Source organism: Mytilus edulis, chromosome 2 (assembly GCF_963676685.1).
Source record: "Mytilus edulis chromosome 2, xbMytEdul2.2, whole genome shotgun sequence".
Taxonomy (NCBI): Eukaryota; Metazoa; Mollusca; class Bivalvia; order Mytilida; family Mytilidae; genus Mytilus; species Mytilus edulis.
Window position 1 is genome coordinate 106,348,311 of NC_092345.1, and position 20,997 is coordinate 106,369,307.

Consider the following 20,997-nt stretch of genomic DNA (forward strand, 5'->3'; position numbering starts at 1 on the left):
TACAATTTTTCCAGTGACCTTACTGTTTAGGGAATCAGCCATGTCCTTAATTTGGAACTCTTGATTTCATTAGGAAATTGACAGTCTAATTATCTCCCAACAGGGGCCTCATTAAAGCTAGAATTTTCACAACAGAAATTTGTGCATTTCCTGGTAAACAATGTTAAAGGAAATTCTATTTCATCTTTCCAAATAAGATGGTTTAATTAATGCAACTGTCAACAAGAGTTATTGAATCTTCAGGACATATATGATATGATTCTGAACAAGCACAGCCATTTCTTATGTTTGGTGTCTTACAAGTTTCATTTCACCTTTTGTAGCTGAATCTTGGTAGCTTACAAAAATAAATTTAAAAGAAATGCAGTAGCCCTTTTCACAAAAAATCTTAAGTGTAAAATTTATCGCAAGATTAAAGTGTAAAATTTATCGTAAGATTAATTTTACACCTAAGATTTGGGGGGAGATTGTATCATAAAGGGGGCATTAATAATTCTAAAGTGTATAAAAAAAACGGGCAACATCTTGACTATAAACTAAAAGACAAATAACTTATATCTCTTTTCCAGATGTATACCATGGAGGTCATAGAGCATAGAAAGAACAGTCCAGATATTGATGAGATTACAGGGACAACAGGACAAGAGGGAGGATAGAAGACTATTATCAGTACTATGTATTAAAAGGGAGGCGACTCTTACTTTGGGAACACAAGATCAAAAGTTGAAATCATTAGAAGTTTCATTGTAAATTGCATTCTTGAAAAAAAAAACATAAACAAAGGAAATTGTTATTGTTCAAAAATTTTCCAGGAAATATAGATGGCTGGACAGATATTTGGGTCTTGTTCAGTATTATTTTGACTTAGAAATTGAGCTAATTTTAACTTATGGCTTTTTCCCAGTAAGAAACTTGACAACTATTTTTTTACTACCAATCAAATATAATTTCTAGACACTATCAAAAGTATTTTTGTGATATCACATTTAAGAATAGATATAAGAAGATGTGGTATGAGTGCCAATGAGAAAGTATGAAACAATATCTTTATGGGTCAGGTGTATTTACAATGGAAGTATATAGTTTTGACTGAACAATCTTGTGTTTCCAGTCAATCTGGAGTACCTTTCCCACGAGAGACGTGTAAAAAGGGCAGTATTGATTGTGTTGAATGGGTCATTGAAAAAGAACTATTGTTTTATGCTGTATTCATTGTTGAATTATTGATCAAAGTTTGAGAGTCTAGTTAACTTTTCTTTTGTTGTTTATTAAGAATTTATAAGATAATGTTCATGCAGACTGAGTTTCACATTGTAGATACATTTATTGTTTTGTTTGAATAATTTGTAAACATGTTATTGTTTTTGAGTGGAAATAAACCTTTGTAACGATTATTATTGATCTTGTAAATTAACCACAAGACGTGGAAAACTAGCTTCATACTTTTAAGTTTATTGATTTTTTTTATCCTTTTATGTTATTATAGTGTAGACCAAAAGTTAAACTTCTTCATTTTAAACATACATTTTACTTACTACAGATTGTCTATCTTAATATGATATGCAATTAACCTCTGCTACAAGATACATTTATTGGTACAACTGTGAGACATAAAAACTGATGTCAAATTAAGTACAGTATTTACAAGGAAGATATTTACTGCATTTAAAATACATAAAATTGTCAGATTAACAGCACAAACCACTCTCTAGCACATGTTTGGCGTAGTTAGTCTGTTTTAAACAGCTTTTAATAAAATGTGGAATTCTACTGAACCACTGTAACAAGGTTCTTTCTACTTCGCTGATAATTATTGAAAATTTTAATGAACTGTGCTTGTTTGAGAATTCTCTGGTAAAAATCCTTGGATACAATGTTTTACTGCAGATGTTTTTTATGTTATATAACTATAGAAGCTTAACATTAGCATGCTGTATAAAGGTTGCCACATTCTGTAATATTTTAAGATGGGAATTTTTCTGTTCCATTATTACAGTGTTATATATATTTTATAAATCTGAATTATGTATAGTGGATTGAATATTCTGTTGTTGTTAATCTCAAAATTTATTTATTTTAAATTGTCTTGCATACACATGTCAAAAGACTAACTTACTTATTTTTCTCTGTGTTTTTTTTTTTTCTTTCTTTTATGTTCCAACATTTCTTGAGAAAGTAAAATTCCCAAAGCTGGCAAAAAAGAAGCTATTTGAGAGTTGGTTTGTTTGTATATGGTGTAAGAGAGATAACTCATTCTACACTTGTTTGATAGAGAAGTGTGAATGATTTTACCATATGGGTCCCATAAACTTACAAAATGTTTATATTTTTACATGTCATGTAAATGGATCATACTTTGTGATGTAGAGTAGTTATGCAACATGTTTCCATGGTTATGAGTGCTATCATTACATTTGAACAGTCTAATTATCACAAGATTTCTGTCTATAATATGTTTATGAAAAGACAAAAGAATATCTAATTATTTCATCTGAATGTCTGAATTATATATGTTCATTGCCATGTTTTTAGTTCATTATTCAATGATATGATGACAATTTCCACAATCAGTTAATGATTTTGTACAGGTTTTTGGATGCCAGCACATTGTAATAAAGGCATTTTACCAAAATTCTGTATAATCAAAATTCTATATTTTGATAAAATAAAAAATTGTTAATATATAAATTTTTGGAGGTTTTTTTGGTATCACTCCCTCCCCCCCCCCCAAAAATATAAAGGTAAATTATTAATTTTGCCTTAAATACATCTTTAAATTGAAAAAAAAACTGTAAATAGACAAATTTTTATGTTTTATCGGCTTCTAACACAAAAAAATGAATGACTCCCAAAATGACAACTACATGTATACACCAAAGGATATGAACCATGAAAGGAACTAAATAACTAATAACTGTTAAACATTAAATGAAAAACAATTATTGCTTACAAGACCAACACAACTTTAAAGTGCTAACAGTTTGCAGGAAGGCTTAGTCCCTGCTGTGACACATTGTTCATACTCAGAACCAATAGTTCTATACCCTTGAATGATTCATGATTGAACAAGAAGTTGGAATACCACTTTTAAATTCCCTGGTTAAACCCAATGAGGATCACAGATCTTCCTGTTACTTAAAGCATACAAGTTTTCACATGATAACCAGGGCTGTCATTGGTTAAAGTGTTCATCTAAGATCTCTTACTAGAGAAGAATTTGTGAAACCTTGATTTTCGGAACGTCATTTTGATCTACAATGTAAAATGACAAAAATGAAAAACTTCTTAGTTGCAAAACACATCAAACAAATGGATAACAACTGTCATATTCTTTACTTGGTACAGGAGTTTTATAGCTAGCTAAACCTCTCGCATTAATAATTTATATTGACAACAATGTGTGAACAAGACAAACAGACATAATAGGTAAAAATGTCAAAAGTAGGGGTACAGCAGCCAATATTGTATTATAATCTTAAACACTTAATAAAAAAAATCATTCAAAGGATATAGACAAAGCACACAAGCAAAAATGAAAGACCAGATTACAAAGAAAATGGAGGTGGTTAAAAAATAGTCTTTAGCTTTGAGTATTGCTGATGAAAGTAAATACAGAAAAGTGCATGAAATTTATAAAGTGTTGTTCTCAATTTTTAATACAAAAAATATATTTAAGTGAAACAATACAATCACAATCATATATGCATTTGTTTGTTTCATGGAGGTTTTGGTCTCTTTCTTGAAGTTGAATCTTCTTTTTCAGAGGAGAACTGTAAAAGAAAATAAACCAAATAAATACAAATAAAATATCTGCATTATGAAAATGTGGCAGCAAACCAACAAAACAAGTACAATCAAACAGACTTGTTGAATGTGGGTAGAACATGGAAGAAGACATACTATTGCTAATAAACCCCTTCTAAAATCCTCAGTGAGAATCCTGGTGTCTAAGGAACAGACCCAACTACTAAAATTTAAGAATGAACAATGAACAATAAAAGTGATGGTCTAATGAATTCTGTCAGAATTGAAATCAGTGGAAGAATTCATTAGACCATTATTCTATACATCAAATTGCATCTGACCTTATTACTAATTTCTTGACCAATAGAGAATATTCCAAGAAATGAGGTCAAGGTCAATAGAGATCAATAGACATGGAAACCTTTTAAAAAATCGATACACTATCGCTCAGGGTAAAATATTTGTCATAAAGGGCCAACCCGTGGTAAAATCGTGATATATTCCAGCCCCCATGAAATATTTCTTTATTAGACTATTTGCAGGGTTTGTAATAATAAAAGCAAGACAACAGGTGCTGAATGTGGAGCAGGATCTGCTTACCTTCTGTAGCACCTGAGATCAGTTACCCTGAGTTTTTGGTGGGGTTTGTGTTGCTAAGTCTATTAGTTTTCTTTGTTGTGTCTTGTGTACTATTATTAGTCTGTTTATCTTTTTCTTTTTGAGGTATGGCATTGTCAGTTTGTTTTCGATCCATGAGTTTGAATGTCCATCTGATATCTTTTGCCCCTCTTTTATAGCATCTGAGAAATGGACCTGTGCATATGCTTGTTGATGAAGGCTGTTTGGTGATCTAAAGTTGCTTACATTTAATTCATTTGGTCCATAGTGGATACTGGTCTCATTTGCAATCAAACCATTCTTATCATTATATCAATATAAAAACAAAATCACAAATCAATTGAAGTGGACGTAAGCAATTATAGGCAACCGTACAGTCTTCAACAATGAAATAAGAGTGCATACTATGAATTTCACGCCTCCTTTTATGATTGATATAAAAACATGTGGTATGAGTGCCAATGATACAACTCTCCATCCACAAGTCTTAATTTATAAAAGTAAACCATTATAGGTCAAAGTGCTTTCTTCAACACTGAGCCTTGTCTACTTCAATGACCATTGATTTTATGTCGATTGTCTTGAATATATAGCTTTACTACAAGTATCACATGAATATAACATGATATAGGAAAATGAGGTCAGATAAACCAAACAAACCAAACTGGAAACACATGTTCACCTTACAAATTACAATCATTTCATACACTAAATATAATTAACCTATTGATTATAGTTTCTTAGAAACGAATTAAACAGGAAAACTTGACATTGTTAATGAATAATGAAAATGAGGTAAAGGTCAATTGAACCATGCTAGATAGACATGTACACCTTGCACACAATCTATGCATTAAATATAGTTGACAAATTGCTTAACCATGGAAACTTAACATTGCCCAATGAACTAAGAAAATGAGATCAAGGTCAAATGAAACCTGCCAGACAGACATAAACCTTCCAATCATTCCATACATTAAATATAGTAAGTTGAACTATTGCTTATACTTTAAGAAAAACAGACCAAAACATAAAACTAAACAATGAGCAATGAACTGTGAAAATGAAGTCATGGTCCAATTAAACTAAATACAGTTATACATCACATATCCTATTACTTCTTAGATAGAAATTTACATTAATTACAAGAGAGTATTCACTCAACCATGAAAATAAGGCCAAGGACAAAAGATATAAGACAAATGAAAACTTCATAACATAAGGCATCTATATACAAAATATATAGCATGAAATGACTTCCACCTTCTAAAATGTAAAGCTTATAAAAAGTTAGTTAACACCACTGCCACCAGATCACTATCCCTTTTAAAACCCATACTGCATAGTCAGCTATAAAAGTCCCAGTCATGAAATATTTCAGATGAACCACACCAGACAAAAATGTATGTAACAATCATTCTGTACACCTTTTGCCCTACATTATCTGAGAAATGGAACTTTTGACTTAAAACTTACCAACAAACAAAATAGCAACTTACCATGGATACTCTCTTCCTTATTTCTTCGACAGTGTCTTCAACAGCTTTTTCTGTGCAGGATTTTTCTTTCTTTTTGAATTCCTCTGGAACTAAAGCAGGTCCCTGAGTACTACCTAAAACTATTGCATTTTTTCTCAATTCTATTTCCAGATTATCCTTGTTAGATGCTTTTGTTTCCCCATGTTCTGACTTTGCCTTCAATAAATTCAATGTCTGTCGAGGTATAAATTTAGGAGTTGCGCCGCACTTTTTAAAATCCTTGATTATAATTTTCTCTTGTTTGGCTCCCGTTTTATCTAAGATTTTATTATATTTTGGATGTGATAAGTTTCCATGAGCAGACGCTGATTGTTTGTTTGAGCCAGCAGAATTTTGTTTAATCACATCATCTTTGGGATGATCAACATGTATTTGAGTTTTTATTTCTTTAGCAGCAACATTTTGTGGAAACTTTCTTCCGTCATAATCTGAAGGGAATGGTGCATTAGCAGTCGGAACTCTAGCAAAATCAAATGTTGTTTTATGTTGGTTAATTTTAGAATAATTTGGGAATGCCTCTCTGACGGGTGGTGGTGGGATGACTAGAGTTTGTTGACACCATGGTGGAGGTTCTATCACTGGTGGTGGTGGATTCACAGAAGTTTGCTGAGAATGTGTTTGATGAAGATTGTCATTTTTTTCAGCAGAAACTAAGTTATTTCCATATGAATAAGGTTCACTATTTTGATGTGTTGAATAATCTGTGTTGTTGCCATGGTTACTAGAAAAATTTGTTATATGAAGCATTTTGTTATTAATGTTATCCTGAGAGTTATCTGTTGAAACATGATTTTTGCTAAAGCTGTGGTTGTTTTGATAACTTGGTAAAGCTGGAATTCTACTTTCAATACTTTCTGAAACTTTATGTGCTTGTTTACTATCATTCTCAATGTGACCTTCAGATGTCTTCCCTCTTCTAGATTGATCTTTACCTATGAAATGAAAGAGAAAGACTTACAATATAAATAACTATGTAACTGAATTGATTTATTCATAGTAACATTTTAAATTAGCAAACAAACTTCAAATTTTGAAACTTTAGATTAACTTTGCAGATACATTGACAACACTGACTTTCAATATCTACGTTATTTAACTCTGAAAAAAAACTTGTTATTGCTTTCCAAAAGTCAGGAATTTTTAAAGAAACTATTAACAAGAATGAATTTGACCTTTGACAAATTCACAGTTACATGAATTTCTTTTCATTTTATTAATAATTCCTTAGACCACAACCTTTCACATTATAATTATGGTTTAGTGAGAACATAACATAGATGTTTAAACAAGTTAAATGACAATACAATTCTTACCAAGAATTCTTAGCCTAGCTGCAATTCCTTTGCGTCTATCCTGCAACTTTACTCTGGTTTCTTCCACACTTTCATATTCAGGAGCATAAGTAACATGGAGTACACCTCCAAAAAATGACCAGTTATCTAATTTCTTCTTGGCATGTCTGAAACCAAAATATTTACATAAAGTCAATTTGTTTATAAAAATAGTCGAGTAACGTTTTACAAATGTTAACAAATAAAGATATGGGTAAAATATCAATGATGTAAAGACTGTATTCACCTTACGATGATGGATACACACCAGAAAAGTATGGTAAGAAGTTAGCAATATCCTTTAACTCTACTTTCTGCTATATAGATGATGTTCTTTCACTAAATAATTCAAAATTTGGTGACTATGTTGAACGCATCTATCCCATCGAACTAGAGATAAAGGATACTACAGATACAGTAAAGTCGGCCTCATATTTTGACTTACATCTAAAAATTGACAATGAGGGTCGGTTGAAAACAGAACTTTACGACAAAGGAGATAATTTCAGCTTTCCAATTGTGAACATTCCAGCAGCACCTGCGTAAGGGGTATATATCTCCCAATTGATACGATACTCCCGTGCTTGCATTTTCTATCATGATTTTCTTGATAGAGGGTTGCTGCTCACAAGGAAACTATTTAACCAAGAGTTCCAATTGGTGGGGTTCATGTAGCTTATTCTTTAGTTTTCTATGTTGTATCATGTGTACTATTGTTTGTCTGTTTGTCTTTTTCATTTTTAGCCATGGCGTTGTCAGTTTATTTTCAATTTATGAGTTTGACTGGGACAGTCATATCTTTCGTCCCTCTCCTTTGTGAATGAATTCAAAATGGACAACCAAAATCTAATATATACAGCACATACATGTAGATATATCTGGAGTATTGGAGATGTAGTTTTATCAAGCTATTTTCTTGAATTAAAAATTAAAAGAAAACTTAATAATAGAACTTTGACCTAAAAAAAAATTGACAAGACATGTATCTTTCAATTTTCCTAGTATGATTTACTATAAATAATGGTTTTGATCATTGTTGAAGGACATATAATGACCATATAGTTGTCCACATCCTGGTCTTTTATTCTTGGTGAATACATGTCTAGTTAAAATCTTACAACATGTACTACACCTCCTAATTTTTATATAATTCTACATTCTATATTAAAAAATTTAACTGAGTTATCTCCTCTTACAAAAACAAGAATGTGTCCATAGTACACGGATGCCCCACTCGCACTATCATTTTCTATGTTCAGTGGACCATGAAATTGGGGTCAAAACTTTAATTTGGAATTAAAATTAGAAAGATCATATCATAGGGAACATGTGTACTAAGTTTCAAGTTGATGTAACTGTAACTTCATCAAAAACTACCTAGACCAAAAACTTTAACCTGAACTTTGCACTATCATTTTCTATGTTCAGTGAACCATGAAATTGGGGTCAAAACTATAATTTGGCATTAAAATTAGAAAGATCATATCATGGGGAACATTGGTATCAAGTTTCAAGTTGATTGGACTTCAGCTTCATCAAAAACTACCTCGACCAAAAACTTTAACCTGAAGCGCACAGACGGACGGACGGACGAACGGACGCACAAACGGACGAACAGAGGCACAGACCAGAAAACATAATGCCCCTCTACTATCGTAGGTGGGGCATAAAAAGTAAATTTGTGAACAGTCTTTAATATTCCCTAATTGTGCTAACATAATCTAGATCTTGATACATTTAAATTCAAACTTGTTATGATACAGTTGGATAACCATAATAAGCAAATAATAAAAAGACTGTTTCTATGATTTTTAATGTGTGTTTTATGAAATAGTCCTAATATTTATTAATTTTCAGTCAACTGCTGTTGCCACTTATTCCTAAATCATACAATAAAAGACCAATGTAATTATCACTGTATATTTCATCAAATATTTTAAAGCTAGTCCTCTTGGAAGATCACAATAAAATGAAACTGACCCTGTAATAATGATTGGGTCAAAATATTATGGTATATTATTATGATAATGCTTTCTCAATCACATTAAAAGTAAAAACACTGGATTTTTAATTGAATATTGTTCTTCTATAAGCTAAAAATAACCTTGCAGACAGTATTCTTCTGAACTTTACCAAAACTACATCAGTATATCTGTCAACAGTTGGGAATTCATCTAATAACCGATACTCCTCAACAGCACCATGAACTGCACAAAGCTTAATTAATTCTTGTGTAGTACCCAAAGCTGGTACATCCTGAATCATCAAGTACTGCGACTCTTGGTTTACTGTATAAACCTACAAAATACAGCTTAATTAATTTTTGTGTAGTACCCAATGCTGGTACATACTGAATCATCAAGTACTGCAACTCTTGGTTTACTGTATAGACCTACAAAATACAGCTTAATTAATTTTTGTGTAGTACCCAATGCTGGTACATACTGAATCATCAAGTACTGCAACTCTTGGTTTACTGTATAGACCTACAAAATAATTTACAGTACTGGGGGTATGATACATTAATCAAATATGTATGAATATGTCATGGACAACAACACGAAACAATGCAACACAGTATTGCTAAATATTCTAGTTAGGGCACAGGGGCTGACACCCTAGGAACATTGTCAGTTTTTTAATGAAGAATTGTAGATAAAAAGGAAAAGAACATTTTCTTTATTATGTATAGAATGATTCCAATGGGCAAGGATGGGTGTTGGTGATGTTAATTATGAAAACTGAGATATCAGGATGTTTTGTAAATATAATGGGGACGAAGTCCCCAATTATGGTAGAAAAATCAATAAAAAAAAAAAAAATGGCGGAAAATTTCCTGAATTTTTCATTCTAATAACATTGGACTAACAATGACTATAATGAACTCAAAATCGTTAACTTTTTTTTCCAGATCTACTTCCGTTTCCCGTCTTGTTTGCACGAGACTCAATCATTTTTAATAATTGTTTGATATGTTAAAAACATTACCTGGATAACAGCGTTTCTTTGTTTACATTGAATATGACATCATAACTTAAATAAAGTGACAACTAAATCCCTTACAACAGAACCAATATCAGGAACGTTACAGTACATTTGTATTTCTGTTTCTTTTATCAACATGTTTGAATTAAAAAAAAAACTCAAAATCATTAACTTTTTATTTTCAAACTACTTTTTTTTTTTACTTATTTGCACAGAAATCTCTTTCTTTCTTCCAGTCTTGTTTGAGTAAAATATATATATATCCTTTTTTTAGTAACATACAAGAAGGAGCAGAATAACAATTTCACTTTTATATTTCTTTGATATGAAAAACATTACCTGATAATAGGCTAGCGGGTTTCTTTGTTTACATTGAAAATGACACCATAACTTAAATGAAGTCACAACTAAACTCCCTTTTCGTCCCAATTACGGTAGAAAAATCAATAAAAAAAAAAAAAAAAAAAAATCGGGAAAATTTCCCGAATTTTTCATTCTACTAATGAACTCAAAATCGTTAACTTTTTTTTCAGATCTAGTTCCTGTTCCGGTTTTCCCTGCATTTGCGCAGAAATCTGTCTTGTTTGCACGAGACTTTGAAAAAAAAAGTAAAATATAAGATTGGAACTCAATACAGTTTCATTTTTAATAATTGTTTTATTTGAAAAAAAAACGTTACCTGATGGAAGCGTTTCTTTAGTTTACATTGAATATGACGTCATAACTTAAAGAACGTCACAGCTAAATCCCTAACAACAGAACCAAAATCGGGAACGTTACGGTATTTCCGTATCCTTTATTAACATGTTTGAAGTAAAAAAATAATACATATACAGACTTTGTCCCCAGGTTATGCCTGCCTCATATTAATTAACAGGACCAAAAAACAGAAACTTTCGGTATTTGAATTTTTGTTTCTTTTTTAAACAGATTTTGAAGTTAAAATATGTTTGAATCAAAAACATAATTCATACAAACTTCGTTTCCCTTCATATATATCCGTTATTTACATGATCCTGCTGATAAAGAGTCTCAGTCTAGCAGTGGCAGACCTAGCTGCGGAACCGTAGCTTGTAACATAAGGACCTAAGAGCTACAGTTCTGCAGCTATGGCAGACAGTGTGGTATATCTGTTATTCTAGGCTAGCAATATTAATTTCCTATGAATCCAATAGTGAATATAAGGGATTCTACACTTCAAGAGGATATTCCAACTGAAGTGGTTCATCTGATAAAGGTGGAAAGTACAGAATAGGTAACAGGTAACAGGTAACAGGAAGCTGCATGTATGTTCAGGACTAGTTTGCGCCTGTTAAACCTTTCATACTTGCTGCTTTTTTATTCACCTGCCTTAAGTCAGAAGTCTGTTGTTCAGTTGTTGTAGTTTGTTGGATATAGGATTAAAGTCATGAAGATCAAATGTGTGAAACAAAAAATAAAAAAATAGACACTGAAAAGGACAAAAATAAAAACTCCTCTTTTCACATTATCTTACTTTTACAGCTTTAGGGTTTCTTCCTTCTCTATATAATGGTCGAGTTGCACACAGGTTTAGACGAATGTGGTGAGAAGGGACTGCAGGAATATTTGTTGATTTTCCATCCATGGGAGCTGACATTTTGAATTGTACTAAACATCAATATCAACGTACAAGACCACCAATCTGAAAATCACATCAAATAGATACATTTATCCATATATGATTAGGCTTAAAATTTGGCTTATCAATAACACTTATTCATTCATAATACATTTATACTTCATTGTAAATATTTGAAAAACCATTTCATTTAAATTATTTAAAAATTAAAAAATAAATCACACATTTTGATTCCACTTTTGAACAATCTTGATGTTGATACATGAACAGTAATAAAAGGATCAACTTCGGTGCAGTCATGTTTTTAGTTGGACTTACAGGTGGAATTGCCACAGGAAAAAGCACAGTTTCTAAGATTTTATCAGAAGAATGTGGTTGTTTGATTTTAGATGCAGATTTAATAGCAAGAGAAGGTGATAAAATTTGAACAAGATACTTTTATTAAAGTCAGTTTGGTTCAATTTTGTCCAAAAAAAACTTAGAAACATGGCCTATGTATGTTTGTTCCGTATCTCCCTCCTTTAGTAGGAGCACCACCATGGGTTATGGTGTAAAAAGGGAGACATTTAACACACTGTATCGGTACAGATTTAATGTGAGCATTTGCCTGTCCAGTCTCCCAGCCTGGCTGTGACGGGTCTTACTACCAGAAAGTTAACCTTCCCCAAAACAATAAGTACAATGTAATAAAGCATACGAACACACCCACTCACCTGACTCGCTCATCCTTAAAAATATAAAAAAAAATGCATAATATAAAAAAACATTATAAACATTATTAAACACTATAAACATGATAAACACAGGCACTCGTCTCTGAATTTTTTTTCCTATATACCTTTACATAACTTAAGGTACTTAACTCGCGATTTAGAAAAATGTCAGGCGGAGACGAAATTCCATTATATGTCGATTTCTCGTCTGTCAACCCCACTAAAACTTGTTATGTTGTAAATCTTCATTGATTTATCTTCACAAATACACAATGGTGTATAACACGGCTTCTTTTGTTGTAGGAATCACCCGTAACAATCCTACCCGAGTATGTCAATCATAATTATTTCTTCCACAAAATTGCCAATAAACGTCTCTCAGTAAATGATTAATTATGAAAATTGGTTCAGAAAAATCTGTTAGTTTTCGTATGAATAGAATTTATCATCCAGTTAGTAAAATTGTATAAGATACTGTGAAAAAAATCTAACAAGTGTTATTTGTGGTATGTCTAATAAGTTAAAAATTTTCCCATGACGTCAATGTCATTCAGACTCTCTCTTGAATTTAAGTATGAAATGATACAAGATCAGATAACTCAGAGAATCATTAAGACTTTCCCATATCATTGACCAATCTGAAACCGAGATATATTTAATAGAGAAGTGATGCGTTTATTGCCAATCCATCGTCGGTATACGAAATAATTACAATTGAATCGTAGGGATTGACATACTTGGGTAGGAATGCTTTGGCTGATTCGACAACAAAAGTAGGCGTGTTATACACCATTATGAAGATAAATCAATTAAGATTTACGACATAACAAGTTTAAACAAGTTTTAGTGGGGTTGACAGCCGAGAAATCGGCATATAACAGAATTTTGTCACTGCCTGACATTTTTCTAAATTGCGAGTTAAGTACCTTGTGTTATATAAAGGTATATAGGAAATTTTTTCTGAGACGAGTGCCTGTGTAAAGATGTATGAGTTACGCACAAATCAGGCGTATCATATAATCGCTTAGTCCAAATAATTATGACTCTTGAAGGCTAATATTTTTTTTTCTTTGACACCTTAATTGCCTTCCAAGTACAAGGATGTCATTTCTGTCAGTCATACCAACAATTTATAAAAAAAGCTGTTTTCAAATCTTGTATTTATATATTTTGATTTCTAGCTATAATTTTTTTTATAAAATATAACTCTGGACTTTCATACTTTACTGCATATGTGATAAACATTTGTTTTAAAGATTTTGATACAGATTATTGCTGTGAAATTTAAAAGATCGTATAAAAATAATTTATACAATTTTTTTACAGTTGTTCTCCCAGGAGCAAAAGCTTGGAAAACAATTCGGAAACAGTTTGGAGATGAAGTCATTCATGAAAATGGTGAACTTAACCGAGAGAAATTAGGACAAATAATTTTTACTGATGCATCTAAAAGAAGACTTCTGAACTCTATAACTCACCCAGAAATATACAAGTCTATGCTGTGGAAAATATTGAAAGCTTTTGTAAGAGGTATGATGTTGGACATTTATAACGCCTATTGGTATTAAGAATTTCTTAGGTGTACTTCAGGTAAAACAGATAATAAAGAGCCCTTTTTGTTCTCGGGTACATTCAGTATAAGAAATAGTATTTTGAATTAAATAAATTCTTCAAGCACCTATTTTACCCATCTGAAGTAAATATGATAAATTGATCTGGCTACCAAATTGTGAAAACACAGTGCTGATAAAATAATTCTTCTGCACTCAATCAGTTTAATAAAATTTTAAATCATGCAGTTTGTGTAGTTAAGCATCTACCCTTTGTATGTACTGCAATTTAGGCACCTACACTCTTTCTCAGCCATTAAATTGAACATATGATCTTCTTTATACTCTTAACCTATGTTTATTGTAATGTAAATTTATATTACTTTGTTCAAAGCTTGGTGCACCTGGGACAATATTGGATTTTACCAAAAAGTAAAATCACAATAATACTGAACTCAGAGGAAAATCAAATCAGAAAATCCCTAATCAAATGACAAAATCAAATGACAAAACACTAAAAAAAAAAGGAATGGACAACAACTGTCATATTCCTGACTTGGAACAGGCATTTTCAAATGTACGAAATGGTGGATTAAACCTGGTTTTATAGCATTAAACCTTTCACTTTGTACAACAGTCTCATCAAATTCTGTTATATTTACGACGATGCGTGAACTAAGCAGACATAATAAATAAAATAGCCATTTAGTGAGTGTTCAAAGGGAGACAACCAATTTTTTTTTTTATCACAACTTTAATTTTGATGAAAATTAAGATATATCTTTTCTATATTGTCTACTGTATGAATTGTAATTTTCACTAATTGCTGTATAGAACAGACAACAGCAGAAGGTCACCAATAGGTCTTCTAAAGACTATTTGACAATTACTTTTTTTCAGGAAGGCAATTTGTGATACTAGATCTACCATTACTATTTGAGACCGGGAAGTTAGTCCCATATGCTTCCTACATTGTTGTTGTATCATGGTAAGTTTTATCAAAGCTATGATTCCTTGTCATCAAACACAATCATCATTCATTGGTAACTAAAGCAAACTAATGAACGTATTCAAACAATGAAGTATTGCCGTGAAAATATTTTCTTGCACTTTTTTCTGCTGTTTTATAGGTTTTTGTCGAGCCTTCAACTTTTGGGGATAAAGCTAGACATAGCGATCCTATATTCTGTAGGACACTGCGTCCACAAATATTCACTCTGTGGTTAAAGTTTTTGAAAATTTAATAACTTTCTTAAAATATGTTTATGATCACAAGATAGTATCCAGAAATAAATTAAAAAAAAAATCCTGTTTATGAAATTGAGAATGGAAATCGGGAATGTGTCAAAGAGACAACAAACCGACCATAGAACAGACAAGAGCAGAAGATCACCAACAGGTCTTCAATGCAGCGAGAAATTCCCGCACCCCTGGAGGTGTCCTTCAGCTATTTACATTAAATTCACTCTGTGGTTAAAGTTTTAAAATTTTAATAACTTTCTTAAACAAGCCTGGATTGCTATCAAACTTGGACAGAAGCTTGTTTATGATCTTAAGCTAATATCTAGAAGAAAATTTTGTAAAAATATATTTCCAGTTTTTTGTATGTTACTTATATATGGACTTAGTTTTTCTTCCAGTTATTATAACATACAGTCTGCAGTTAAAGTTCTTAAACATTTATATTTTGAAAGCCAAGGATGTATAAGAACAAAAACTATTGAAGAGCTATAAAACTTTATATAAAAGTGGGTTCTTAAAGGTTTCCACAACATATAATTTAAAAAAGGATATGGGAAATGTGTCAAAGAGCACCCTGCTGCATTAATCACTCTGCTGCATTAATCACTCATAAAGCCTTATAAATTAGGTTTTAGAACTTCACTCAGTTGATGTCATATAGTGATACCTGTGTTAATTGTTATGTAACAGTCATAGTTGCTATAAAAACTGTACATATAGTTGCTTTTGTCCACTTCATTTGGAGTCTGGTGCATCATATGGAGTAAATAACAACTTTCAGTATGCAAATTTTGGTGAATAATCTTGTTATTTTCTTTAAATGTATTTATTTCAGCTCAGAGGAACAACAAAAAGAAAGGCTAATGAAAAGAAATAGCTTATCCAAGGAGGACGCTGATCAAAGAATAGGATCTCAAATGTCATTGGCTGACAAACGTAAACAAGCAACATATATTATTGACAATGATGCTGATATTGAATATACTAGGCAACAAGTCAAAAATATTCATCAAAAATTAAAAGACAGTTACCTTCATTGGAAAATTAGAATTTTACTCTCTTTAGGATTTTTCTCGGTAGTTGGATTATTTAGCTGTACATTAAAATTGTTTTAATTGAACAAATTATGAAATTATGAAATTGTAAATCTGTATGCTATTTGAGTATTTATTCAGAGAGATATATATGACTTTCCAAAGTCGTTCAGAATACATTGCATGATACAGATTTTCAAATTTTAAATCACACAATCAAGCCATTTTTACCATATGGTTCTGAAATTGGGGTACCTGTAATTTTTAGGTGTACACAACACTTTGACTACATAGATGTGGCTTGTTTGGCTAATTTTGTTCATTTAGAGTTCAAATTTTCATACTATTTAAAATACTCAAAACATTCAGCTGATTTGTAAAGAATTATCTCCCTTCAGTGTTCTGTACCCCCTTAAATAAAAGATATTAACTCCTTTGAACTAGAGTAGAAGTATTGTAAATGCCCTTGTAAAAATTTGTCCATGATATTTTATGAGTATATAATTGGAGTTTTAAGTAAATAATCTTATTTAGCAGTTCATAGGGTCATACTCCAATACACATTGATAGTATTTATTCAATAAATTTCAAAAATCTAGATACAAAAACAGATTTTTTTTGTTTTTTTTCCCTTTAAACTTGATGAAATATGCAACACTAGGACTTTGATTTATTATATATGTTCTACAATAAGAACAAAATTGCTATAGATAGCCTCATGTCATCAAGAGCATTATTAATATTGTTTCTTTTTTACTTATGTATATTTATAATCTTTATATGTAACATTTCTTTTATCATGATTGATGTAATAAAGTAATTATATATATATTAGAAAGGACATTTTTTTATAATCATTTGTTTCCTGTATTATTACTGCTTTCATTCCTCTTCACTCTTCAAAGCAGATTGACACATTACACATTCAGACAGTTGTGTGTTGCACTTGACTGATCTATTTTAAGAAACCGCAACTATAATGGTTAATTTAATAAAATGCTTTGCTGAACACAGCATGATACGACTGCAGAGGTCAAAACCCTGAACCGTTAGGGCAAATTTGGACACAATATTCAAGCTTGATACTGTCTGAATTTGGATTGTGATATAATATAGGTTTTTGACATAAAATAAATGTGGTTAAAGATCTTACAAATCTATTGAGCAATACTGTGTAACTGAAGTTTTCTTCTTGAAACTTTACAAAAATTGGAAATTTGAAAAATTTATAAAATATAAATCCCCTAAAAAAATCCCTCCAAATTTTGTAAAAAAAACCTTTGGAGCAATTACCCTAAAACTCAATCTCGACCATTCTTTGGTAGTATGGAACCTTGTAGTACAATTTCAGAGAGATCCATACACTTAAACACAAATTATTGTCTGGAAACTAGAGAAATGCTTCTTTTTGGCCCTTTTTGTCCCCCAATTCCTCCATATTTTAGACAATTAACCCCTAACTCAACCCCAGCCTTCCCTTTGTTATATGGAACCTTGTGGTACAATGTCGGAGAGATCCATACACTTACACAAAAGTTATTGTCCAGAAACTAGAAAAATGCTTCGTATTTTGGCCCTTAATTCCTAAACTGTTTGCCCCATAACCCTTAAAATAAATCCAAACCTTCTACTTTAAACATTGTGGTACAATTTCAGAGCAATTGAAATACTTATACACAAGTTATTGTCCTGAAACTAGATAAGTGCCCCTTTTTTCCTAAACAGTTGGGATCATCATCCCGAAAATCAATCCCAACCTTACTTTTGTGGTATTGAACCTTCTTAAAAACTTTCATAGAGATCCTTCACTTAAACTAAAGTAATCAACATCATACCATTATACAATCCCCAAAAATATTTTGCAGTTGTATAAAAAGTAATAAACATGATAAAACGAAAAATTACAATGGTTAAAATTATTTTTTGAAAAAAAATGCGCTCAAGACTGAAGGAAATGTTGATTACACAAAACATTTACTTGTACAGTGCAACCTGACCAATCCGACATACTGGGGGGCCAGAAAAAAATGTCAGATTAAGCAGGGTGTCGGAATACCCAGGTTTTTTCTGCAAGGATAGGCATATTTTGGGACCATGAAAATGTGTCGGTTTAAGCAAGATGTTTGAATACTCACGATGTCGGATTAGGCAGGTTGCACTGTACTATCCTTTATAAATTTGGTTTAAAAAATGACTCAAGATCAAACTCTGAATCAAAGAGCTGAACAGCTCTGAGGAGAAAGACGGCCCTTGTTTCTTTCTTTTTTTTAGGGGGGGGGGGTATCTTTTGATAGTCTTCATATGTTTAATGTAATTTCGTTTCCTTAGTTTAGGATTCAATTTGGACCAATGGAAGAGATCTGTATCTTCTAGATCTAAACATTCGATTAAAGTTGATAGTTAATAATGTAAAATTCAACTGAATTCTGTCATTTAACAACTCCAATATTTTCTGAAATCTTAATTGTGTACCACTGAACTGCAGGCTAGGCCATTTTCCATTTTTTGTGACAGTACTCTATGATTTTTATTTTTTTCTTAAGAAAGTTAGGACTGAAAAATCTATTCAGTTTTAAATTTCCATTGATAAAGTTCCCAGTTACAACTCTCATCACAGGGATACATTAACTAATAAAAAATAATAAATAAATAGGTTCAAACTTTAGAATGCTACATTTTTATTTTTTTATATTTTTTTTACCATTACAATGATTTATTTGTTGGTACACACAATTTAGTTTTAATGGAAGACTACTTATCATATACTAAATGTCACATTTTAAGTTTTATTTTAGTGGATAATGACTCATCAATTGAGGTGCTCCTGATTTGGAGGTAGATTCACAAACCAGAATTTTACAGAAAAAATCGTTTCTTTCCCCAATCTCATGTATCTCCAAGGACTTTGTTTACATTGAAAGTTGTTGACCTACAAATTAAAGTATTGCATGTTGATGTTTGAATCATCTACAGCAAACATAATTATGTTTAAATTTAACAAATAACAATTTATAATTAGTGCACGAACTCTGAGAATGATTTAAATAACCAGTGAAGGATATCCGTGCTTCTGCGTAGTGTGGCATTCCAACAATGACGTCACTATAAAATATGATGTAGGTTGGATATATTTAGAATATCTCATCATACTGATTTTTCCGGATTGTAAAAGAAATGTATATAGTGTAAAGGGAGAGCTCAAAATACACTAATTTCGCTAGAAACAGAAGGGAAATGTGTTAAAAAGTGTTTAAAGTCAATCTATTCATTTGTGTGTCTCATTCTCATCAATCTCATTAAGATTTGTTGGGGGGTTTTCCACACTATAAAAACAAAATGAATGATGTGAGGGGATGTCACTCTGGTCAACCCCATAGGGGATTGACGGCTTCAAGCTGTCTTTCCCCAAAAAATGAGAGAACATTACTCAAACTATTACATAAAAGTTAGGTACCCAACTTCAAACATGTGTGCAATCTTTCTGTGAAGTTTCAGGGGTCTGGATTAAAACTGTAGGAGGAACTCATTATACAATATAGGTACCTACTTTTGCTATTTCATCCATCCATCGGCCCCACATCACAATACTATAAGCAGTTTTTTGGACCTCATGATCAAAATTGCAGAAGGAGTTGATTACCTAAAATAGGTACTAATTTCACTCAAACCATTTCTTTCACATTCACCTAACATCCCTGTACTTTCAGCCATATTTGCAGTTCGTACAACTTTGCCAAAGAGGAAAAAATTGACCGGTTCATCAAATTTATCAAACAGTACTTTCAATACAGATTAAATCAGATATAATTAAAAGGAAAGAATATGGTGTATCAACGGACACAACATCACAATGCATATATATAAACCTACAATGAACATGCTAAAATGTCTTGCCTACTTTCCTAAAAATAATTGGTTTTATGTTGTAATACTTATATATAAAGGTAAACAACTTAACATTGACAAATTCACCAAGAACAATTGGTCAAGATCAGAAGAACCATGTCAGACAGATATAAACATATTACCATCATTTTTAGCACTGAATATAGTTGACCTATTGATTATACATGTAGTACCTGAGAAACAGACCAAATCGCTAAAGCATAACATTGATCAATGAACCATGAAAATGAGGTCACAGCCAGATGAACCATGCAATACAAACATGTATATCTACCTAATCATACGCTCATTCCATACATGACCAGCCGACCGTGCAAGAGCTGGGTGGCCAGTGAAGGTCGTTAAAAACTTCCATTTGCTGATTTCATACACCACAATGGCAAATATAGTTGATCCATTGCTTATTATATCTAAGAGAAAGACCTTAATACAGAAACCTTAACATTGACCAATGATTGATGAATATTAGGTCAAGGTTCAGATGGTAAGACAGAAATGTAGACCATACAATCATTATACATTCAATATAGTTGACCTTTTTATTTGCAAATGGTATCTGAGAACAACAAAACACAAAAACTGCACTGAGCAATGAACAACAAAAATAACAGAACATACTATAAAGTTTTTATCAGCAGTCACTAAACCATGAAATTAAGGTCAAGGACAGTAATGACAGTGATGTTATGACAAGAATAAACTTTGTAAACATAACGAATCTAATCAATCTATGCTT

General features: G+C 31.6%; 3 protein-coding genes across 17 annotated transcripts in view; 2 read left to right on the forward strand and 1 right to left on the reverse strand.

The window, feature by feature from the left end:
- Positions 1-2,688, forward strand: part of LOC139513873 (zinc finger CCCH domain-containing protein 10-like) — a 108,223-nt gene extending 105,535 nt beyond the window's left edge. For all 15 annotated transcript variants that reach the window (XR_011662536.1, XR_011662537.1, XM_071302794.1 and 12 more), the window contains one exon: positions 570-2,688. The gene's annotated coding sequence lies outside the window, so the exon portion shown is untranslated. The remainder of the gene's footprint in view (positions 1-569) is intronic.
- Positions 2,149-11,898, reverse strand: LOC139513872 (RNA-binding protein 48-like). The gene is made up of 5 exons (XM_071302787.1): positions 11,712-11,898; positions 9,336-9,529; positions 7,214-7,359; positions 5,862-6,832; positions 2,149-3,770 (listed from the first exon to the last, which is right to left on the reverse strand). Exons 1-5 carry the CDS (start codon positions 11,832-11,834, stop codon positions 3,717-3,719), a joined length of 1,488 nt encoding a protein of 495 aa, XP_071158888.1. The 5' UTR covers positions 11,835-11,898; the 3' UTR covers positions 2,149-3,716.
- A 165-nt stretch (positions 11,899-12,063) lies between these two features.
- On the forward strand, positions 12,064-17,193 carry LOC139513874 (dephospho-CoA kinase domain-containing protein-like). Its single transcript, XM_071302803.1, has 4 exons — positions 12,064-12,229; positions 13,856-14,059; positions 14,980-15,067; positions 16,157-17,193. The coding sequence occupies exons 1-4, from the start codon at positions 12,079-12,081 to the stop codon at positions 16,434-16,436; spliced, it is 723 nt and encodes a 240-aa protein (XP_071158904.1). The 5' UTR covers positions 12,064-12,078; the 3' UTR covers positions 16,437-17,193.
- Positions 17,194-20,997: the final 3,804 nt, after the last annotated feature.

What these genes read in the sequence shown, in the direction of transcription:
- LOC139513874 (XM_071302803.1), top strand. Translation starts at nt 12,079, where the DNA reads ATGAACAGTAATAAAAGGATCAACTTCGGTGCAGTCATGTTTTTAGTT. An exon ending in AGATTTAATAGCAAGAGAAG is followed by an intron (nt 12,230 to 13,855) that starts GTGATAAAATTT and finishes ATTTTTTTACAG; the next exon opens with TTGTTCTCCCAGGAGCAAAA. An exon ending in TACATTGTTGTTGTATCATG is followed by an intron (nt 15,068 to 16,156) that starts GTAAGTTTTATC and finishes TATTTATTTCAG; the next exon opens with CTCAGAGGAACAACAAAAAG.
- LOC139513872 (XM_071302787.1), bottom strand. Translation starts at nt 11,834, where the DNA reads ATGTCAGCTCCCATGGATGGAAAATCAACAAATATTCCTGCAGTCCCT. An exon ending in GAAACCCTAAAGCTGTAAAA is followed by an intron (nt 9,530 to 11,711) that starts GTAAGATAATGT and finishes TGTATTTTGTAG; the next exon opens with GTTTATACAGTAAACCAAGA. An exon ending in AGCTAGGCTAAGAATTCTTG is followed by an intron (nt 6,833 to 7,213) that starts GTAAGAATTGTA and finishes TTCATTTCATAG; the next exon opens with GTAAAGATCAATCTAGAAGA.